The sequence below is a fragment of the Panthera pardus genome, unplaced genomic scaffold (assembly GCF_024362965.1).
Source record: "Panthera pardus isolate Hobbes unplaced genomic scaffold, ASM2436296v1 HiC_scaffold_22, whole genome shotgun sequence".
Lineage (NCBI taxonomy): Eukaryota > Metazoa > Chordata > Mammalia > Carnivora > Felidae > Panthera > Panthera pardus.
The window spans coordinates 51,065,020-51,085,557 of record NW_026526788.1 but is presented as its reverse complement, the minus strand read 5'-3'; the positions used below and the strand labels follow the sequence as shown (position 1 = coordinate 51,085,557).

Sequence of the window (20,538 nt, the reverse complement as noted above, 5' to 3'; positions counted from 1 at the left end):
CAGCCTTGCTCAGCGGATGCCACTCCCCACGTCTCGCTGCGTGCCCGGTGGCGCCAGGGAGCACCACGGTGTCAGTAACAGGAGACAGGGCTCAGGCACCACGGTAACGACGGGAAAGAGAGCGGAGTCACCGCAACCTTCCGGACCTGAATGTCTGACGCGAGCCCAACTAGAGCTCCTAGGGCGAGAACCTACGGATGTATTAATAAAACAAAACTGTTCTCTAACTGGCTGAGGACAGCAGCTTTCAATTCACGTGGGCCTTTCTTTGACAGTTCCTTTCGAAGGGTTATTTCGATTGGATGAAGCTAACAAAATAAATTGTTCTAAAGTGTGCGTGTGTGTGCAGGCCTCAAGTATCACTTGGGGACACAGCCCACCGTCTCAAAACTAAGCAGCTCCAGAACCTCTAGAGAAGATTTATGATCTCAGATACTCAAAATTGTCATAAAATTTGCCACAGCAGTAATTAACGGAGGCTGCGGTCTACAACCACTAATATTAAGGATGACAGGCAACAAGAAATTATGCAATCAGAATTTTAATAACAAAGATACTATTTTTAACATGGTCAAATATACTCGGCTAAGTCCAGATTTTAAAAAACAAAAGAATCTAGCCCAACGGTACAACCATACAGCTTTATACAGAACATTCCATAGATCAACAGAAAATACATTTGAGCACAAAAATAAAAATATTTAAAGAGAATCTCTAAGCAGCATTTTATTTCTGCAAAACAGACATATATCTTGTACTGATTAAATATCTACAAGTGCTTTTCCTTTACAAAAATACATATATTCTTAATAGACGAAGTCATTAACAATGACCTGGTAATCTTTCACTTCAATTTGAATGATTTATAAGCTAAATCTTACAACCACAAAAAGGTTTTTATTTGTATTAAGATGTTACCACTTTTGACAAAAAAAGCTTAAAATATTTTATATTTCAAAGGAAAATTAGCAACATAACTATACAGTATATCCTGTGACGGTCTTGTCTGACGGGAGGGCTACTCTATCAAACTCTGGTGCTTGCTGTTGTCGCCAAGTACAGGAACGCAGCTGAAGGCTGGCGCTCTCCCACAAGCTCTCGTCGTGGGCCACAGCTTCGTAAGGACACTTAGGCCCCCATCCCCATTCTAAAAAATACAGCAAAAGAAAACCGACCCCCCAGAATGTGAGGCTGATCCCATTACATTTCTAACGTGTAGAACTTCTGCTCCAGTGGACTGAGGTGCAGTCTAGGGATAGATGATCTGTTTACTGTCTGTACAATGTGCCCAGAAATATTTAATCTTCGTCTGTACTAGATTAGTTTCTTATTCCATGAAGCTCTGCAAGATGGAAGAAAACTAGACCCAGTATTTTAACAGATCTTTCATTTGATTCTATATTTAAAGACAATTAAAATTAAAAGGCAGTTCTGAATAATGTCTCAGTACTGAATCCTAGGAAAAGGGGCACAATGAGTATATATATTTGAATGAGCATTTACAATAAATTATTTTAAAGTTTCATAACTTTCTGAAAAGGAAGTGCTGAAGCATTTTAATTCTATTTGCAAATACAGTTTAAGGATAGTGAGTAAATATACCATTTGTGAAGGCTCTTCCCTAGGAAGAGAATCATTTTAAATTATTGGGAAAATACCTCTGTTTTAGGAAAAAGAAAACCATGAAAACCCTGTAATGTAGAAGTACATTTTAATGACCTTTCAATCTGATGTTTTTCCATCAAAAATGCTACAGACCTAGGTACGCCAAGTGAATCCAGAACTGGATGGTGTTTTTGTGCTTTCAAAGGGTTTCTACATCTCGAGTATATATCATCTTTTTTGACTTTTCCATAGACCAGATCTGGCGGGCATGTTACATGCCTTACTGTTAAGGATCTATGTCTTACAGTATTAATAGCGTTTTCACGTTTTTGTTTCTAATCCAAAAGATTAAAGTTATGGCAAACGGATTCATTTTTGCAATTTCTACAACCAACATCTTACTGGTATAAAGCTTAGCCGGAGGGAAGATTCCTTGCGATAAACCAGAGTATGTGGCAGACTGCATCCAAGGAGGGTGACCCAGTGGCCTATCAGGCTGCATCACGTGAGTTTGACCTCCAAGGTGGCCACAGCGTAAGCTCCCAGGGAGAACGGCGGATGGGCAGTGCCTAACTTGATGTATATGCTCTTGATCTGGGACTTATTTTACCAAATTTGGCTGTATGGCTACATTCTAATCACAATAAGGTAATCACTAAGAAACAAGACAAAGAGTTGCTTTTTAAGAAAAAAAAATCAGCCTTTATGAAAACTTTGCTTTTGAATACAAAAAAAAAAAAAACAAAAAACACAAAAAAAAAACCCACTTAGGTAAGTCCAATAGAATGTACTATTTCTTATACAAGTAAGCATGTCAGCACTTTTACCAAAGTCTGTCTGTAATGAAATTTCTCCTTTTACTAAGAACCCAGGAACCAAATAAGCATACATTTCGTTTATATGGACTCTAATGAAGTGAATTAAAGAGCTTCTCAAATTAAACTTTAAAATCTCAATTTCAATATTCTCTTCAGAGGATGTATTTCTCCCACTTGCATCCAAAGGGGGAGCTAATTGTGGTGCTTTATCTCTTTCTCACCTTTGAGGATTTCCTAAGCCCTGTCACATGGTGCTGGAAAAACAAGGGCCATTATTGGAGAGGAAGTGTGCTCTGATTATTGCAAGAAAAACTTACATTTGATTGATCTCACCACAAAAATCAGTTTAAAGCCTTTCTTTGGTGATATTGTAGCAGTTAAGGTTACTTAAGGTTATTGCCTAACTATATAAAATTAAATTGCAACCTAAAAAATTCCACCCTCCGAACTGTTAAAACTGTCTCTCTAGCATGATTGTTAATCAACAGTAGAATGTCTTTGGTGATCTCTACTTCTTATGAAAATCTTTCAAAAAGAGATTACTCTCACTTATGAGTGCCTATTTGGATATAAAACCATTCATAAGAGACAGGTACAGAGAACTCAAAAGTTATGCAGCAAATCTAAACAGAAATGCACTTTTAGCAAAAGAGGCACTTTCTCTTAAATATTTCGCTAAAGCTAAAGAGTTGACAATATTATATAACACACTTTTCCCCCTTCAAGAATCACTTAAATTTGGATTTCGTTTTAGTGTATAACGTAGTCGAGTATGGGACAGATTTTTCAATGGATAAATAATACACTTTTCTAAAAGTAGTTAAAAGACCTTACCCAAAGTACCCGCACCCCAGACTGAATGACCTTATCTTACCTCATCAGTGAGCCTTTTAGTTTATTTTTTATACCTCTTAAAAGTATTCCATTCATCTAGAGAAAAGGCCATATTCTGATTTTTCTGTTAACTGATGTGATTACTTCAGTTAAAGTGGTCTGTATGAACCACAGTCCTTCTTTATATCCACGCTTCCTTGGCCCTCTTATATCTCTGACATCCTAGGGCAGAGAAAAGCGATTACAAAGTCCTTTATGGAAGGTAAAGTTCTTTCGGTTTCTTGCTTAAGAGACAACAGATTTAAACAAATTTAATTGAGTTTTCTTCTCCAGTTTTGCAGATTCAGAGGATTATTCCTACAGTTTACTTATGTAAGAGCTTTATTAGCACCCTAAGTTTATAAAACTAACTGCAAAAGTCACCTGTATATGTTTCTTGTATCTGGTTTCTTGCAAATTCCTTAAGCTGACTTAGGGGATAATTAGTGTATTGCTCAGACATGAAAGCAGTCCCATACTTAGGAAATTATAGCTGAACATACCACAAGAGGTGGGTTGAAGAAGTCTACAGTTCTGAATAGTAATGCTGTATCACTCAGGACGGTCCTAAACTGTACGTTTCCCTAAGTGCTAACTGATGCCCTGCTTCCCCTATGGTTTCCTTTCACATGTTTTGGCACATATTCCACTGCATTTCCATAAAAATGTTAACATGTGAACAGTGAATAAAGGAATTTTACATAAAACGATTCTCAATTCCATAATTGCTTCCTACATATTTCCTTGGAAAACAGTAAAATTACATGTGATGAGGCAGCAACAGACCCAACTTAAAGAGCTCATGTGTCTAAAACTCACTGAAGGCTCTAAGTTTTGGCTGGGGACCCCAAAACACACAGGTCTCGTTTGTGGTTTTATTTTAAAATGCACTCTCAATTCATTTTGAGTTAGTTAACTTCCATATGTAAAACACTATTTTAATCACTGACCTAGATGTGACAAATTTATAATATTAGAATTTCCTAGGGATGTCAGGGAATTGGATTTCACAGCACAGCAAAATAATTTCTGTAGCTAGAGAGTAGATGCTGTTTTTGGTTGAGTGTAATGGTCTGTTCTAACCATCTTGAAAGAGTTCACAATAATCTGCCTTTTAAATTCTGCTTCTGAGTCCCTCCAGGCACAAACAGAATCTAACAGAATGAAATTAAGAAAGCACTGCCATAACCTTTTTCACAAAAGTCCAAACAATAACAACAGAAAACTCTGATAGAGACTTCCTGACTTGAAACAATGACACATGAAAAGGTAATTTAGGAAGTTTCAGCCTTTTAGAGTGTGAAATGCATCAAGATTTAGCTGTATTTTGTATGTGTTTTTTAGAGTTGTACAATGTTTTATTCCTAAGAAGCATTTTGAGATTCAGAAGGCATTAATCCGTGATACATTTTACTGGAAAATGTAGCACGTCTACAATGTATACAGTATAAAAACTATGTGTGTAACACACAGATTGTGCTCGTGTCAGATTTCTAAAACAGTTTTTCCTAGCTTTCAAGACTTTTACTAAGTTTCGGAGGTTAACTTGTTTATTTTGAGGCAATTAACAAAACTTAATTTCCAAATAAGTTTTTTTGAAAACAACTGTCGATTTAAAGGTTTAAAACGAAGTTCTTCACATAATTTCAGGTAATGAGACTTTCTCTGACTTGCAGACTAATCTCAAAATGAATGGAAGACTTAACAAAACTGCAAAATCAAGGACATTATCCCAGCTCTGGCCTTAACGAGTTTAGGTATAAAACAAGAATCCCATTTCCCCCTGCTGACTACAGGATCTAAAATGGAATCTCCTCAAATCATTAATTTGGGTTAGCACGTTCACCTACTACACTGCAGTTACTCTATTAGACGCATGTGGTTTGGAGCTGCGATAGGTAACAGTTTTAATTTATAATTGCCTTGAGACTTCTAAAATCCATAAAATAGCTAATGTTATCTGCTCTAAAAATCCTAATATTTAAAATCATCAGAACCCTCTGCATGCCACAATGACACACACCTAAGGCCAACTTAAAAAGAGAGACATTCTACTCATTAAATGAGAGCCACAATAGAATGACGCATACATAGAACGGGCTACACAGTGATGTTTCACGAAGCAGCACCTGCTCGTCATAAGGCATTACGAAAGACTGACCTTGCTGATGCAGTAATTTTGTTAGAAGTAAGTGTGGCCAGCTGTCGACCTTTCCAATGGTTCTGAATCGGACTTCAGCGGCCCACCCGGTCACACACACTTTCAATCTGGAGGGCTAGCGTGCCTCCTTGTGCAATGGTAGGTAGACCACACAGCTGGAGGAGGACTTAACATGTCTACAACTATAATGTGCTCTAATGACGAGAATAATTGGAATTCTTCCCCCAAAGTCTTGCACACTCAAAAGTGAACCTATTTCACACAGAAAAAGCTTAGAACAGGACCGTGGCTCAAAAACCACTCTTCTAAATACTTTCCCATACAAAATAACTTCAAGATATAATAATTATTTCTTGTACAGTACTCTATTTAAACAAAAATTAATAAAATATTAAGTATGTGAAAACTGCAACACCACACAGATTGAGTCATAGTACTAGTGTAATCAAACGTTAGAACGGTCTTGGAACAGGCAAGCAAAATATCTGGGAGGCTGAATCATGGCTGCACCCGTAGCTGATTGCAACCACGACTTGTACACTGAGACAGCACAAATACCGTATGCGGATGATTCAGTAGCAGAATGGCACTTGGTTCACTCTTAATAGAAACAACATAAATGCAACTGACAATTTAGAGACAGACAATGGCCTTATTTGCATGCTGAAAATCTGGTTGTGTCCCTCTCGTCCACACACCGTTCCCTGTGCGATCTGCTGATGAGTAAACAAAGAGTGCAGGAGTCATCTCCGTGGGATCTAGGCCCCTTGGTCTAACCGAAATCAATTCTTGGTCGATACTGCAATACCATGGGGTAGGACTATAAAATAAAAACATGATGATGAATAAGACTGTGTTTATATGAAAAATGAAAACAATATAGATTACATACAAAAGCCTTTAAGAATGCAGGATTATTATTTACAATATTTCCTAGTACTACTAGTGATTATGACAATTAAAGACTAGTTACCATTAAAATGCTTTATTTTTAAATTACCATTATTTTTCTAGAATCAGGCAAGTTTTCTCTGATATGTAACAAAGGTCAAGTTCAAAGGCTCACGAGGTCACGCTGGCTGGGTATGAGTCGTACGAAAGTAATAGGGAGGATTGAAGGCTCTGTGCCCTGCTTGAAGGTGTTCGTTCAATCAGGTACCTCGTGGGGCTGCATTCCACCCAAGCTGCTGTTTGTGAGGGCCCACTGAGTCACAAATTAACAGAGACCTCTTGCTATGAATCTATGAAACTGGGGTAGTTTTCACAAATCACATTTGTTTTTGGTAAGTTTGACACTTTTTTTTTAGCATTGAAACTTTAATGGTCCTTTAAAAACTGGAAAAACAAGTAGCGAATTGTTACATGGAACATTCAGGTTGCTACCTCCTTTCAATAGTCAGTTGATACTATTATATGTTCTGGGTGGACACACAACTGAAAGGTATGGACTGTTCTTCATTGCTGTGACTACAGACAAGGTATCCCTACATCAACAGACTAGAGAGGAAACTACTTCCTGGGCATAGAAGGCATAGGCCACATTGCCACTTCAGTATCTGTTTTCACCTGCTATTTTACCTTTTCATACAGAACCTAACATCACAAAGTCTGGTCTGGAGAACCAATGGTTTTCCCTTCCCGAAAGCTTCAGATTCCCCCTTTTAAGTGAAATTTCATCGAGAAGCTCCTTTTATGAAACCAAGAAAGTGCTGAGACTGTCATTGATGGTTCCCCTTCATCTCAGTGTAAGTGGACACAAAAATCCAGGCCACGAAATTGTGTACTCTTTCATCCAGGTGAAAGGGGTGGGCTGAGGCTCTATAATCCTAAAAAGGACTATTTCTGCCCGTATAGCTAGGTTATATCCTGAGAAAACTCCTCATTGGTCTTCAGCCATTCAGCTCAGGATGGGACTGGAGGTGGGAATGGAAATTTCTAGGTCTTGCTCTTCCCAGCTGAGGACGTAGGGGGATGCCACCACCAGTTCTGAGGGCTGGAGTAAAAGTCACAGTGTCTCAAGATTTCCACGGTCTTAAATCTATTTTGGTTTATATTTTGTTTACTTGGTTTTATTTAAACTTTGTTCCCTCTGAATGACAATATCTGGGAGAAACAGGAATGTGCATTTTAAAAAACTCCCTGGGTCTTGTGAAACTGAGCCAGCTGTGGAGACTGCTACCCAGACTCCCTACCCTCTGCAGTAGGGTAGGATCTACTTCCTGTTCTGGCCCAGCCCACGGCTTGCCCTCCCTCCGCCACAACAACCTTCCTAGCTTTGTTCTCCATCCCGGACTCTGTGGAGTCTGCACGCTTTCTGCAAATGATTAAGGCACTCATTCTAGAATTCCTTCATAACCTATAGAAGAATCCATCAGCAGTTCTACTGGGACGAAGGCAGAGAGGGAAGTAAAATGGCTTGTCAGTGGTCAGGATTTTCTGGTTTTGGTTGAAAATGGTTTGCTTTCTCCAAGTAACCATTTGTGTTTGTTCTATGATGACAGCTGAAGTTTAATCTTACTGAAGTGTTTTACAATGCTGGGAACCACTAAGATCTACTTTAAGTTCTATTTGTATTTCAGTTTGCTTTCTGAAGTAAAACAGCGCTGTGCTTAGTACCAGGGAATGTGGTGCACCACCCCACAGTGTTGAGTGACTGCCCCAAATGGGCCTACTTGGAGAGTTGCTAGTCGTCAGTCTCATCATGTGCTAAAATAAAAGCTACTCCCACAGTATCCATTTCAAATGTGATAACTTTGGAAAGTGATAAATCACATCGACCTTGACTGATGTACTGCTTTTCGTAAAAAATCTTTATCATAAAAGTGAATGTGGTTTCATGATAGATTTGGAAAATACAGAAAAGCACCAAGAAAAAAGGAAACTCACTTAAATACCACCATCCAAAGATAACTACCATAATTATTTTAGCGTCTATCCTTCTGGTCTTTCTGTCTGTATACATATTTTTTTTTCAAGACTGTAATCAAGCTACACATATTGTTTGGTAAATCATTTTGTCCATGTAAAATTTTAATTTCCATTTAAAAATTCCGTAACTTATTTTGACACCATTTAATATCCTTGATCATTTTTAAAGGAAGAACATAATAGCTTTGTAGAAAAGAATCATAAGTTACCAAAAAATTTCCTTTTGCTGTATATTTTAGTTAATTCCTTTTTTTTTTTAATTTTTTAATGTTTATTTATTTGAGAGAGAGAGACAGAGTGCAAATAGGGGAGGGGCAGAGAGACAGGGAGACACAGAATCTGAAGCAGGCTCCAGGCCCTGAGCTGTCAGCACAGAGCCTGAAGTGGGGCTCGAACTCACAAGCTGTGAGATCATGACCTGAGCCAAAGTCAGATGCCCAACTGACTGAGCCACCCAGGTGCCCCCCCACCTTTTTTTTTTTTTTTTTGGCAATTATAGATTAATCCTGCCCCAAGGATCAGGGCTGGTTCCTAGAGTGGAACTGCTGGTTCAAACAGCATAAATACTGGAAGTTATTCTATCTTTACGTTTCCAAAAGAAATATAAATGCTCATTCTTCACTGGTCTCATCAATAATGAGTACTATCTTTTCTTCCCTCTTAATATGGCAATTTAATAAGCATAAAATAGTATTTTATTTCTTCTAAAGAAATTAACCATTTTTGAATGCTGATTAGCCAGTTTTGTTTCCTTCTTTTGTGACTTTCCTAAGGTCTTTTGTTCATTTTTCTATGATAAGTTGAACTCTGTCTTACAGATTTGCATGAATTCTTTCATGTATTAAGGCCATTAAACCTCTCTGTGTATACTGCAAATATTTCCTTAGTTATGATATTTTTGCCATGTACTTTTCAATATTAACAGTCAACTTGCTTTGTCTTTTTTTCCTTTTGTATGTACAGTGAAAAAGGCCATCCCCACTCTGAAATTATTCAACTATATTTCTTCTTGATCTTTGATGGTGTCTATTTTAATATTTACCACTTTAAGCCATGAAAATCTCCTATAATGTGAGGTATGAACTGAATCTCCATCACCACCACCAAGTCTCAGTAAAATTTATTGAAAACTAACCCTACTAGATCACACCCTCCCCCCAAAATCTATATTCCGAGTTCACCGATTAGCCCTGCCGACTGCCAAATACTGTCTCCGGTCCAGCCCTGCTGGCCTCCTTGCAACCCTCAAACAACCAGGTATGACCACTCCTCCAGATCTTTCCACTGTGTTCCCTTGGCCTGAAGCATCCGATCCCAGATACACACATACCTATTTCTCTCACTTGCTTTTGATCAAGAACCTCCACCTCAAAGAAGTCTTCCTTTGGCTATCTTATCTAAAATATTCTACTTCCCTACCTTAATTTTTCTTCTAACACTACAAATCTGACTCATTTATTCTTCATCTGTTACCGTCATTAGAGTGTAAGCTCTGTGAGGAAGTTGTTCATTTTCACTTGTGTCCTAAAAGAGTACTTGGGCCTAAAAGAGTACCCAGTGCATAGTTAAGTGTTCAGTAGGTATTTGCTAAATAAATCTGTTTTCTTCCACTAACGTGAAATACTCTCTTTACAGATTCATATAATACTAGAGTCTGTCCCTGAGCTATTCTTTTGACTCATATGTCTGTGTTTAAGTCAGTGCCCTATTTTAATTACTTCAGCTTACAAATGCATTTTAGGATGTGGCGATGCACATGCCCCCTGATTACCCACCGAAAACTGTGACAGACCAGAAGCACTGGCTCGTACTTCCTGGTGAACTTTAGAATGACTGATTCTGTTAAGTTAAACAAGAATCTGGTAAAAAGTGTGTTTGGAACTATATCCAACTTGATAATTTAATTATGGGGAGAAATGACATCTCTGTAATATTTAATTTACTATTTAAATTTCTTGTGTGTGAAGTGGCATTTTGGTTATTTATGAGGAAGTGTTTGATCTTAGGAAGTATATGCTGAAATATTTGGTAGTCAACTGTCATGATACTGGCAATTTACTTTCAAATAGTTGCACAAAGAAACAACAGAATGATAAAGAGATTAATAAGATAAGGAGAAGGGAAGAGAAGGAAAGAGGGAGCATAAAATGTAGCAAAATGTTAACTGGTAAAATCTAAGCACAAGTAAAGGATATTCGTTTGTATTATTTCAATTGTTTTGTTTTTTGGAAAACTTTTAAAATAAGCTGGTAGGAAAAACTGGGACTTAGTGAATTTTATCAAATGCCTTTTCAGTATCTACTGATGGTTTTTATTTGACTCTGTGTGTGTGTATATATATAAAATATGTTTATATTACATAATATATATTCCTTCCTTCCCCCCAATATTAAGCCATTCTTCCATTTCTGATAAAAATACTATTTAGTCTTGGTTTATTATTATTTTAGTATATTACTTATCGTCTTTGTATTTGTATTCAAAATGAGATTGATACTGGTTTTCTAGTTGGGGGTTTTCTGTCAGTTTTTGGTATCTTAATTATGTTACTTTTGTAAAATAAATTTGAAAAGAATTCCATCTTTTTCAATAATTTAAAACAGTTTACAATGGGAATGATCTATTGCTTGAAAATTGGAGAGAGCATGACCATCAAGCTATTTAGGCATCCTTTGAGGAAGTAATTTTTGAATAATTATTTTCTTTCATGGCTTACAGATTTAAATTTTCTTTCTTCGTGGGTGAATTTTGGTCCACTGGTATCTTCCTAGAAAACTGTCCATTTGGTGGAATTTAAATTTTTTTTTTAATTTAAAAATGAAATAGTGTAAAGAGTATACACATAATATTTTCTTGAAATAAAAAAAGTGATAACTTTTCCCTTGAAAACTTGTAGCTGAATTTTGGCTAAAGGTGCATCCTGTTAATCACAAGTTCAACTCTGCGACAGGACCATATAATCCATAATGAAGTGTTGAAGGAAGAAAAGGGAATTTGTGAGGATTTTTAAAAATCCGATCTTATTCCGGTTCTTCTCTGATACTTCAGATGGGAGTTTAAGAACATCTTTATTTCTAAGGAACAGACATCAGTGCCAAGAGTGAAAGCATAAAACCACACATGTGGGAGTTACGGTTAAAGGCAGAAGCATCACTACAACTCATCATCCCAATAGAAGATGTACTTTTATTAGATAACTGGAATGTGCATCTGAGGAGAGTCTTTGTCAGTGCGTTTTAAAACTTGTCCACTATCATCTGTATTAAGTGACCCGAGCAAGCTACATGTGGCTGTTGCCGCTGCTGAGCCTCACCTAACCCGGCGTTGCATCTTTCGCTTGTAGGGGACTGATTAAAACACAAAAAACGAACAAACAAAAACTTCCACAAAGAAGTGTTAAGTATGGAGCAGAGATCCAATATGGAGCAGAGATTTCTCAAGGGCTGAAACTAGTAATTATTGAAAATTTCTGACTCCTAAATAATGGCCTTAATATTTATGATTTCATTTTTTAGTTCTGTGAAATTAAATAGATAATGCAAGATAACTAAAATAATGGGAAATTTGGGGACGTAAATTGAAAAATGACGTTTTGTAGCTCAAATAAATATTAGTTTGGCAAAGTGACATGTCTCAGAAACTTGAGTTTGGGATGAGAGCGATCACCATCTTGGCGGGCATCGTCAGGGTCATATGTACAGTCGTGAGTGCCTCTTACCTGATACAAAGGGCCATCCTGAGAGCAGACTTGCGAAGCTGAGCAGTTCAGACACCGAAACTGCGGAGGAGATGAACTCATCAGATAAGAGGCATCCACAACTGGATACATATTTAAAACTGATTATTTAAACTATCTTAACGTCAAACATGAGTCAACATGATTAGTTTAAGTAAACACTTTCCAAAATATGGTAGTTGTTTTTGGAAAAAAAAAAAAAAAAGATTTTAAGAACTTAGTGGCTGGTAAAACGTAGCTTGAAACAACTTTAGTATCTAAAATATCAGTTTTGTTACTATTCTGCAAATATTTACCAAAATGGTGGCTATCCTTTCCATTTCCTCTTCAAATAATGATTTCTGGGAAAACCCTCACATCTTCAGTCCAGGAGGGGTATTCTCTTTCTTCCACCCCTTCCTGTGATTGATCTCGCTTAGCTCTCCTTTCCACTACCCGTGAAAGGAACACTGCTTAAGGACCTCAGGAACTCTGAAAGGGGCATGAGCCTTGCCCCAACCTGTAAGAGGTCCATTTTACGTATTAGGTTAGGCTCTTCATGTTGCTCAGATGAGGTGTTTAGTCTCTGTCTCTATTTTAATAGCATGAGATTGTGAGCTCCTTGAGCGGCACACAGCAGCTTCTCACAGAAGGTTTTGTGAGTAAATCAATGAATGAACACATCTTAAAACTACTGAGTGGATTCATTTGTAAACCTGCTAAGTTCTAACAGTTTAACCATTCATATTTAAAGAAAGAAATCATTCCCAAATCTTGATTTTTCAATACTGGGTTAAATACTTATTAAACGTAAACATTATAATTGAGATTATATACTTTAAACTTATGTATATATGAGTTCAACATTGTATGTCTCTTCAAAATGGGGAAAAATGCATAAAAAATATGTGAGGTGTAAATTAACCAGGATAAATCTAGCCAAAGCAAGCCACCTTTTTGAAAGACTATTAAAGTAAGCAATGATTCAAACAAATGTATTGGTGGCCTTTTAAATAAAATGTTAGAAATTATCCATTTCCTCAAAAGACTAGCAATTTTTTCCAGAAGTGAGTTCTTGACTTTGTGTCCAGGGTTCACCAACATGCTGTAAGGATATGCCCTGGCAACCTTCCCTTTTCACTCTGGAGCCCCCATGCCCTGGCCTATCAGACCTTGCACGTCCTCAACTGTGCCGAGTCCCAAACAGCATTTAAGGGAAGAGTTCAGGTAAAAAGAGGCTATTTCACTAGAGTGATGATTATTTTTTCCCATTAATCTCTTTTGGTACCAGCCATGAAGGATGTTTGTTTTTCCTAAAAGTGCTTAATAATGCAAATAACGCAAAGTAAGACAAATGTGGTACAGTAACTGTAGGTACGTCCTGGCAGGGGCTTTTGCTACAAGACCTAAAATCAACCAGGATCATCTGGGAAAGATGGGCTGTACTGAGACTTAGTATTCAACCTACCCGAGAAAAGGAGAGCAGGAAGAACACGAGCTCATGACGAAAGCTGAGGCCGAATGGGAAGATAGGAATAGTAAGTAAGCTCTCAGGGATGAGAGGAGGAGAGAGAGTTACAATAATAGTAAAATGTAAGATACATAAGCTATTCGTAAACTTACTAACATTTATTATGTCAGGCATTCTGCCGTACTTTATTACATGGTATTTCATTCTTACTAAGACATTTCGAGACAAGTATTGTTACTCAAATTTTAGGGATCAAAAAACTGAGTCAAAACTAGGAAGCAGAACACAACTGGGAGGAAATGGCTACAACACATATGACCAGAGATTTATTTCTGGAATTCATAAGGAGCTCTTAGAAGTTAGTAAGGAAAAGACAAACACCACAATAGAAAAACAACAAGGCAACTGATAAGAAAAGAAACTTCACAGAAGAAATACAAAATTGATAATATGCTGTGTTGGTGAGGGTGTCAGAAAATGGGCACTCTTGTGTATTACTGGTAGAATTATACACTGCTAAAATCTTTTAAGAGGATAGTTATTATCTACCAAAAAGTTAAATATGCATACTCTTGTAAATCCCACACCTGGAATCTAACCAATGAATATGCTTGCACATGTGTAAAAAGATCTATGTACTGGAGTAACTATTGCTTGTAATGTTAAAAAAACCTCGAAAAAGTCTAAATTTCCACCAAAGGAGTGTGTTAATCAGATTATGCTACAGACACACAAATGGAATACTATCAATGTGGTATAAAGAATTGTATCAAAGTTTGTTGATTCTCCATAAGACACATCATCAAATGATAAAAAAAAGTTGCAGAAGAGTACATATGAGTCCGTTTATGTTTCAGAACTGTGACGAACCCTGGATATTATAACAGGATCATGTATTATTGGTGATTAGTCTAAATAACTAAGTCCCTTCTAGATTGAGATCAGATTCTGTGATTCTATACCCTCAATTTACAGATATGGAAGCCACAGGCAAGCCAGTGGTCATGGATCACGTTTCCTAAAGTTCTATTACTCAAAGGATGGTCCAAAGATCAGATGCACTGGCATTCCCTGGGAGCTTGTTACAAATGCAGAATTTTGGGCCCCACCCCAGACCTACTGAGTCAGAATCTGTATTTTACCAAGATCCCCACATGATTTCTATTCACATTAAAGTTTGAGAAGCACTGGCTTTTAAAACAGGTACATTTTCTCCCATTCATAAGCAAAAGATGAAACACCAATCCTGAGTATAACATCTTCAGGCGGCAGTATCGTTATGAACTGAAAAATCTCTTAAGGATTTGCTAAGTGCAACCAGATGTTTGATTCCTAATGATAAAAACCTTTTAAAAATGCATCACACTGAAGAATTCAGAAAGTGCTAGGACTTGAGAAAACAGACCGAGTCTGAAGGGGAGCTGCCCCAGGAGGAAGAAGCGGCACCGAGGCCCTGTGGCACCGGAGGTGCGCTGCAGCCCTGGAGGAGCGGAGGCAAAGCTGGCTTCTCTGAGATTCTTCCTGGGAGTCTAGATGTAGGTCTAAAGTCAGGAGGTGACTGGAGTAGGACTGGCCTTGCCTGAGGCAGAAGAGCCAGGGGGCAGGGCAGCATCCCGTGTGAAAAGGGAAGACAGCCACAGGGTTTACTCAGAGACCCAGGAGAACATAGCCCTACGAGAAACACCCCACGGCACCGAAGAGAAGAAAACAGTTGCCAAGATGCCAATTCTAGCCAAGTCAACCTAAAAATTTCTTCCAGTGCCAATCACAGTCCCATTCTAGAGCTCATCTGAAAAAACAAACAGGTAAAGCGAGCCAACACAATTTTTAAAAGGGTAATAAGGAGCAACCTAGGATAGAAACAACCTATTTGCCTTATAAATTAGTCTGAACTTTATTCAGACTTATCCCAAAGAAAATGGACAACTTAGGGGCTTTAAATTAGGGGTGGTATGTGATCAGATTTTTATAAAAACTATATATGATGTGTAATGTGGTGCAGGGATAAGACCCACTCAGAAGAACAAAACAATGTCCAGGAACACAATGCACATACCTGTGTGTGTATAAACATGTACAGGTAACATCTGCATAGATAATGCTGACAGCTCAAAACACGGAGATAAAGTATGGATTATTCAATGAATGATATTTTTGGCAAAAAAATCTTAGAATAATTTAGTCTTAGTCTTGGTTTATTTTTTTTAATAGAAAATTTTTAAATGTTTGTTTGAGAGAGCGAGAGAGCACGTGTGAGCTGGGGAGGGGAAGAAAGAGAGGGGGAGAGACAGAATCCCAAGCAGGCTTTAGGCTATCGGTACAGAGTCCGACACAGGGCTCCATCTTGTGAACCATGAGACCATGACCTGAGCCAAAACCAAGAGTCGGTTGCTTAACCGACTGAGTCACCCAGGAGCCTGAGTCTTAGCCTAGTGGTAGGTATGTGTGTGTAAGGAAATAAATCCCAGGTAGATCAAAATATTGACCGTAAAAAAGTACCAGAAACAAGTAAAAGAAATCACAAGGTAGGAAATCGGCTGACCCCAGCAGGAGGCACAGCCAGGTAGCAAAAGCAGTAGATCATGTGAACTTTTCAGACCGACATCCTGGCATCCCGCTGGCAGTGGAGGGGCACTGATGGGGACAGAGTGGGGGCAGAGATGGGGACAGATGTGACTGCAACAAGTACACTAGTAGGGGCTTGATCAAGAAATGACTGTTTTGTTGCTTATTTTTCCATTCACTCCAACTGTCAGAATTCACCAATTATTATTATAATAACTCCTCATTAATTGGAACATGAGCCAAAATTTAAAATCTGTTTAACAGAAAACAAATGGGAAATGGAGATCCAAATAAATGAGATGATCTTTAGGATATATTTTGCATAACTATTACCTTATAAAAGACAAACTCTGCATTTAATTTATTCTTTGAACAAATATTTTTTGAGTATTTGTACTAGGCACTGCTCTAGCTACTGGAGACTCAGCAGGGAACAAATAATCATCCCCATCCTCAGATTACATTTTAGTTGGGGGACAAATAATAACATAACTAAGTGGCATAGTGTGTCAGATGGTATGAAAAAAATACTACGGAAAACAGTCAAACCTGAAAACAGGTTAGGAGAATGCCAGAATGGGAGCGGTGGTTGTGATATTAAGGAAGGTCAGAGCCCTCACTGAGAAGGTGATATAGAAGCAAAATTCTTTTAAGTGAAGAGGGTAAAGAAAATAGGTGGATACCTAGGGTGGCAGGAGAAAGCCTGGCATGTTAGAGGAAACAGGAGTGAGTGGGGTCAGAATGTGATGACCAACGGAAAGTAAAGCATAGGATCAGAGAGATGTCTGGGGAAAATTATGGGGGTCAGTATCTACAGGTCCCTGGAAGGACTTCAGTTTTTACCTAAGTGAGATTAGAGGTCACTGGCGAGCTCGAAGGAGAGAAGCGACATATTCTAACTTGTTTTAGGAGGATCGCTATGCCGGCCAAAGACAGTACGTGGACCCCAGGTGGAGGCAAGAGTGGAAGCATGGAGCTCAGGCAGGAGATTTTTACAGATGTTCTGGAAAATGGTGACAGTGGCTGGGATGAGCGTGGCAGAGTGGAGGTAGTAAGATATAACTGGAGTCTAATGATGGTGTTCTGATAGCAGAGGTCACAGAACCTGCTAAGGATAGATGAAAGAAAAAGAAACTAGTGAGGACTGACTTCAAGGATTTTGGTGTGAGAAACTGGAAAAATGGGATGACAAATTTTGGAATATTGAGATTGTGAAGACTGAGGGGCAAACAGGCTTGGAGGAGAGCAAACAAAAAACAGGGCTGTCGTGCTGAAAAAATTAATTGGGCTAATACATTACTTTACCATTGTACTAAATATAAAATGTGGTTAACTTTTCTATTTATTGGTTTCGTTTTTACTGGAATGAAAAATCATAAGGTACCGAACCATTTTTCCAAGCAACTTTTATTAAAATATGCCTTAAACAACCAAGGAATTTAAACTGTCAAACACGTGTAATCAGAAACATAACTGTAGTAAAGACTGATTTAACTGATGGTCTATTAATATCAATTTCTATGCATTAGCTCCTTCACACTTTGACATTAAAATAACTGGCAGTGTGGGCGACTGCTGGGAAGGGGGTCGTGTGAAGGACAAGTGAGTGCTAGCAGAGGTCTTGCAGTGGATGACTTCTTACATCTCTTCAACCCTAAGGCAAACCCATTCATAGTGTCTGAAAATCATTAACACGTACTTAAAATGCCCAATGACTTATCAAAGAAAGAAAGCTGCAATTATATCGTTACAAAATTATATGTACTATCACAATGTCTAGGCCCCAACTGTGCTGGGTAAGAAAGAACTGACTACCTCTGTTTAGCTGCACCTGGGACCCGAAACACTTTGGCTGGAAGGATTCAGTGAGGGTGATGTATGTAGAACCATTAAAAAAAAAAAAAAAACTATAAAATATCCTCGAAAGTCAAGTAGTAATTTACCAAATACAAAGATAATTAGATTTGGTTTTTAAAAGATGAGGCTTAGAGAGGTCTAATATGTTTTTCTAGGGCACACAACTCTCTGGTGACTGGTCCTCAAACATCATTTCTTCTTCCCGGTCATGAGAATTCCACCTCAAAAGGAAGATTGTACCCAAGTAGGACTCAGAAAAAAAAAGTCTGACCTTAGAAGTTAGGTGCTTCGTTTATCATTATATCAAGACATTTCTGGAAAATGTAGCCAATTATCCTATCCATTGAACAGAACACACAAAAATGATTTTTTGGGGTCTGTTTCATTAACGTTCCATAGATGTTTCCAATCCACACAAGTATGTTTTTGAACCACTGGAATATGGCAACCCTCATTATATTCAGATTCTGTATCACTTGTCCTTGACTGAGGTTATGTTTCTTTAGTATTCTTTCATAACTTAGGTTTTCACAAAAATGTAATAAAGCCTAGCTTATTAGAGAGATTAAAACTACAGACAGTTTAGAAGTATGACATATTATACCATAACAACCACAGAGTCTCGATGTCTGAGAGGACCTTGTAGGTCACCTAGCACAACCTTCTAGTCAATCTCAATGTGGATTCATGTACTCAGATTATGAAGAGAATTTCTGGTAGCATCACTACTACATTCCTCACTGATCTATATCAGTGTCATAATCCCTAGTCCCTCGGATTTCCATAATATCAATGTAATATATAACTCAGGTAAGATATGCTTGAACCTTCTCATTAACCCTAAGCAAAGATACATTTCAAAATATAAAATTCTCCTTTGGGGTTTCTTGGATTTTTCTCAGGTTTTCTCCTTTTAAATCATTTCTCCCATATTGTCTAGGGTCTAACTCACAATAGTCTAATTCTGGCATCAGAAACCACTGCAAACTCACTTACCCTTTGTTCCGATTTTACACTTTCACGAAAAGGAGGTACCTGAAAAAAAGGATAACCTAGATTCTACCCTATCAGTTCCTTCTAGCACAACCAAAAAATAACATCAACCATTAGACGTACTAATCATGGCAAAACTTAGTCTCCCCACTCAACTCCATATAGTTAGAAATTCCCGTATTTTACCGGGGTTTAAAATCATGTACATGCCATCTTCTCTGTCTTGAGGTTAGCAGAGTTCTGAACATATTTAGATGGGACTTTTAACTCACCTTCAATATAACAAAACCATATTTAACACAGACCTTGGTCTTGTACTTGGGACCAATTAGCATGGAGTAGCTGGGCGTAAACAGTAAAAGGAATCAGTTTCTTCTCTTTCCCAAGCTAGTTTTTTTGTTTCTAAGTAATACTGTTAAATATGAGTAATAAAATGACATAGAACTAAATATACACATAGGTAAATATAAAAGCAATTTACGTTTTCGCCTCTTAGTCGCCATCTTGTCATGTAGATGAATTCCATAGTGTGATCCTTCCCCATAATTTCACCATTGCACAGCACATCCAACTTTAAAAAGAATACAGATCCATTAACGTAAGTAGTTCGTGTCTTAAACTTTTTTCCAAATTTCAAAAAAAGATTCAAATAGTTATAAAAAATAGAGGTATTATCCATTATTTAAAAAGAGCATTGAATATTTTTATTAAAAGCACTGGTCCATCTCATAAGTATTAATTCAGATAGAAGTAACATGAAGGACTGCTTGTCTTGTCCCACATACCTGTCACTCAAGTCTATACACATAATTTTGAAATGCAGTGTAAGATTTTTTTAGTCCATGTCTCTGTGCACTTACAGGTTTAGACATATTTCCAGGATTGTCTCTTACAGAATGAGGAGGAACTGTGGAGACCTCACAGCACCTGGGGCTTATGAGCTCACCTCTCAGAATCCTTTCACCTTCCCAAGATTTAGAGGACTTGCTTTCCTCTCATTAGTTTGTATTCCAAGAGGGTAAATGAATGAATGTGGATACAAGATTTTTGGGGACGTCAAGGCATATGAGAACTTCTGGTAATTACCTGTAGCTAAGTCGACAGAACAGTTAGGACCACGCCACAGGCCTGTGTCTTCTAGGGCTCTCTGGCCTGTTTTGCTTGGTTGGTAACTTGCATAATACTTCCAGGACCCTCTTCTCACCTTGCATCAAACTTCAAAAAAGGTTGCGTGTTTCAAAGCTCACTTTTGCTCTAGAGTTGCAGGAACCAAACAACCCCCCAAATCCTTAATTAAGAAGGCCCCAAGAACTGTGGCTATGATTTGCCAATTCAACAAAACATAAACAAACATTTATCATAGGCCCCCAAAGTAAAACATTTCAGTTCTTTAGCTATTAAAAGCAGACTGATAAGAGTTTAATTTAAAGTGTGGAAAGGGGGAAGAAGAATGGGTTTTAAATAATTCTGTGTTTGGCTAGATAGAGATTAGAGAGTCCTGAACTTTAAAAGTCTAAAATGAGTAGAGTTCCAATTGTATTACACAAATGTT

At 37.8% G+C, this 20,538-nt stretch overlaps 1 protein-coding gene across 3 annotated transcripts in view; it reads right to left on the bottom strand.

The window, feature by feature from the left end:
- Window positions 1–525: 525 nt before the first annotated feature.
- PCGF5 (polycomb group ring finger 5) overlaps window positions 526–20,538 on the bottom strand; it is a 122,243-nt gene continuing 102,230 nt past the window's right edge. For 2 of the 3 annotated variants that reach the window (XM_053909727.1, XM_019445059.2), the window contains exons 8-10: window positions 19,468–19,557; window positions 12,104–12,163; window positions 526–6,277 (exon numbers count right to left, since the gene is read on the bottom strand). In XM_053909727.1, coding sequence (XP_053765702.1) covers window positions 6,230–6,277; window positions 12,104–12,163; window positions 19,468–19,557 — 198 coding nt within the window. In that variant the 3' untranslated portion in view covers window positions 526–6,229. The remainder of the gene's footprint in view (window positions 6,278–12,103; window positions 12,164–19,467; window positions 19,558–20,538) is intronic. The other variant, XM_019445060.2, reaches the window with a different exon arrangement.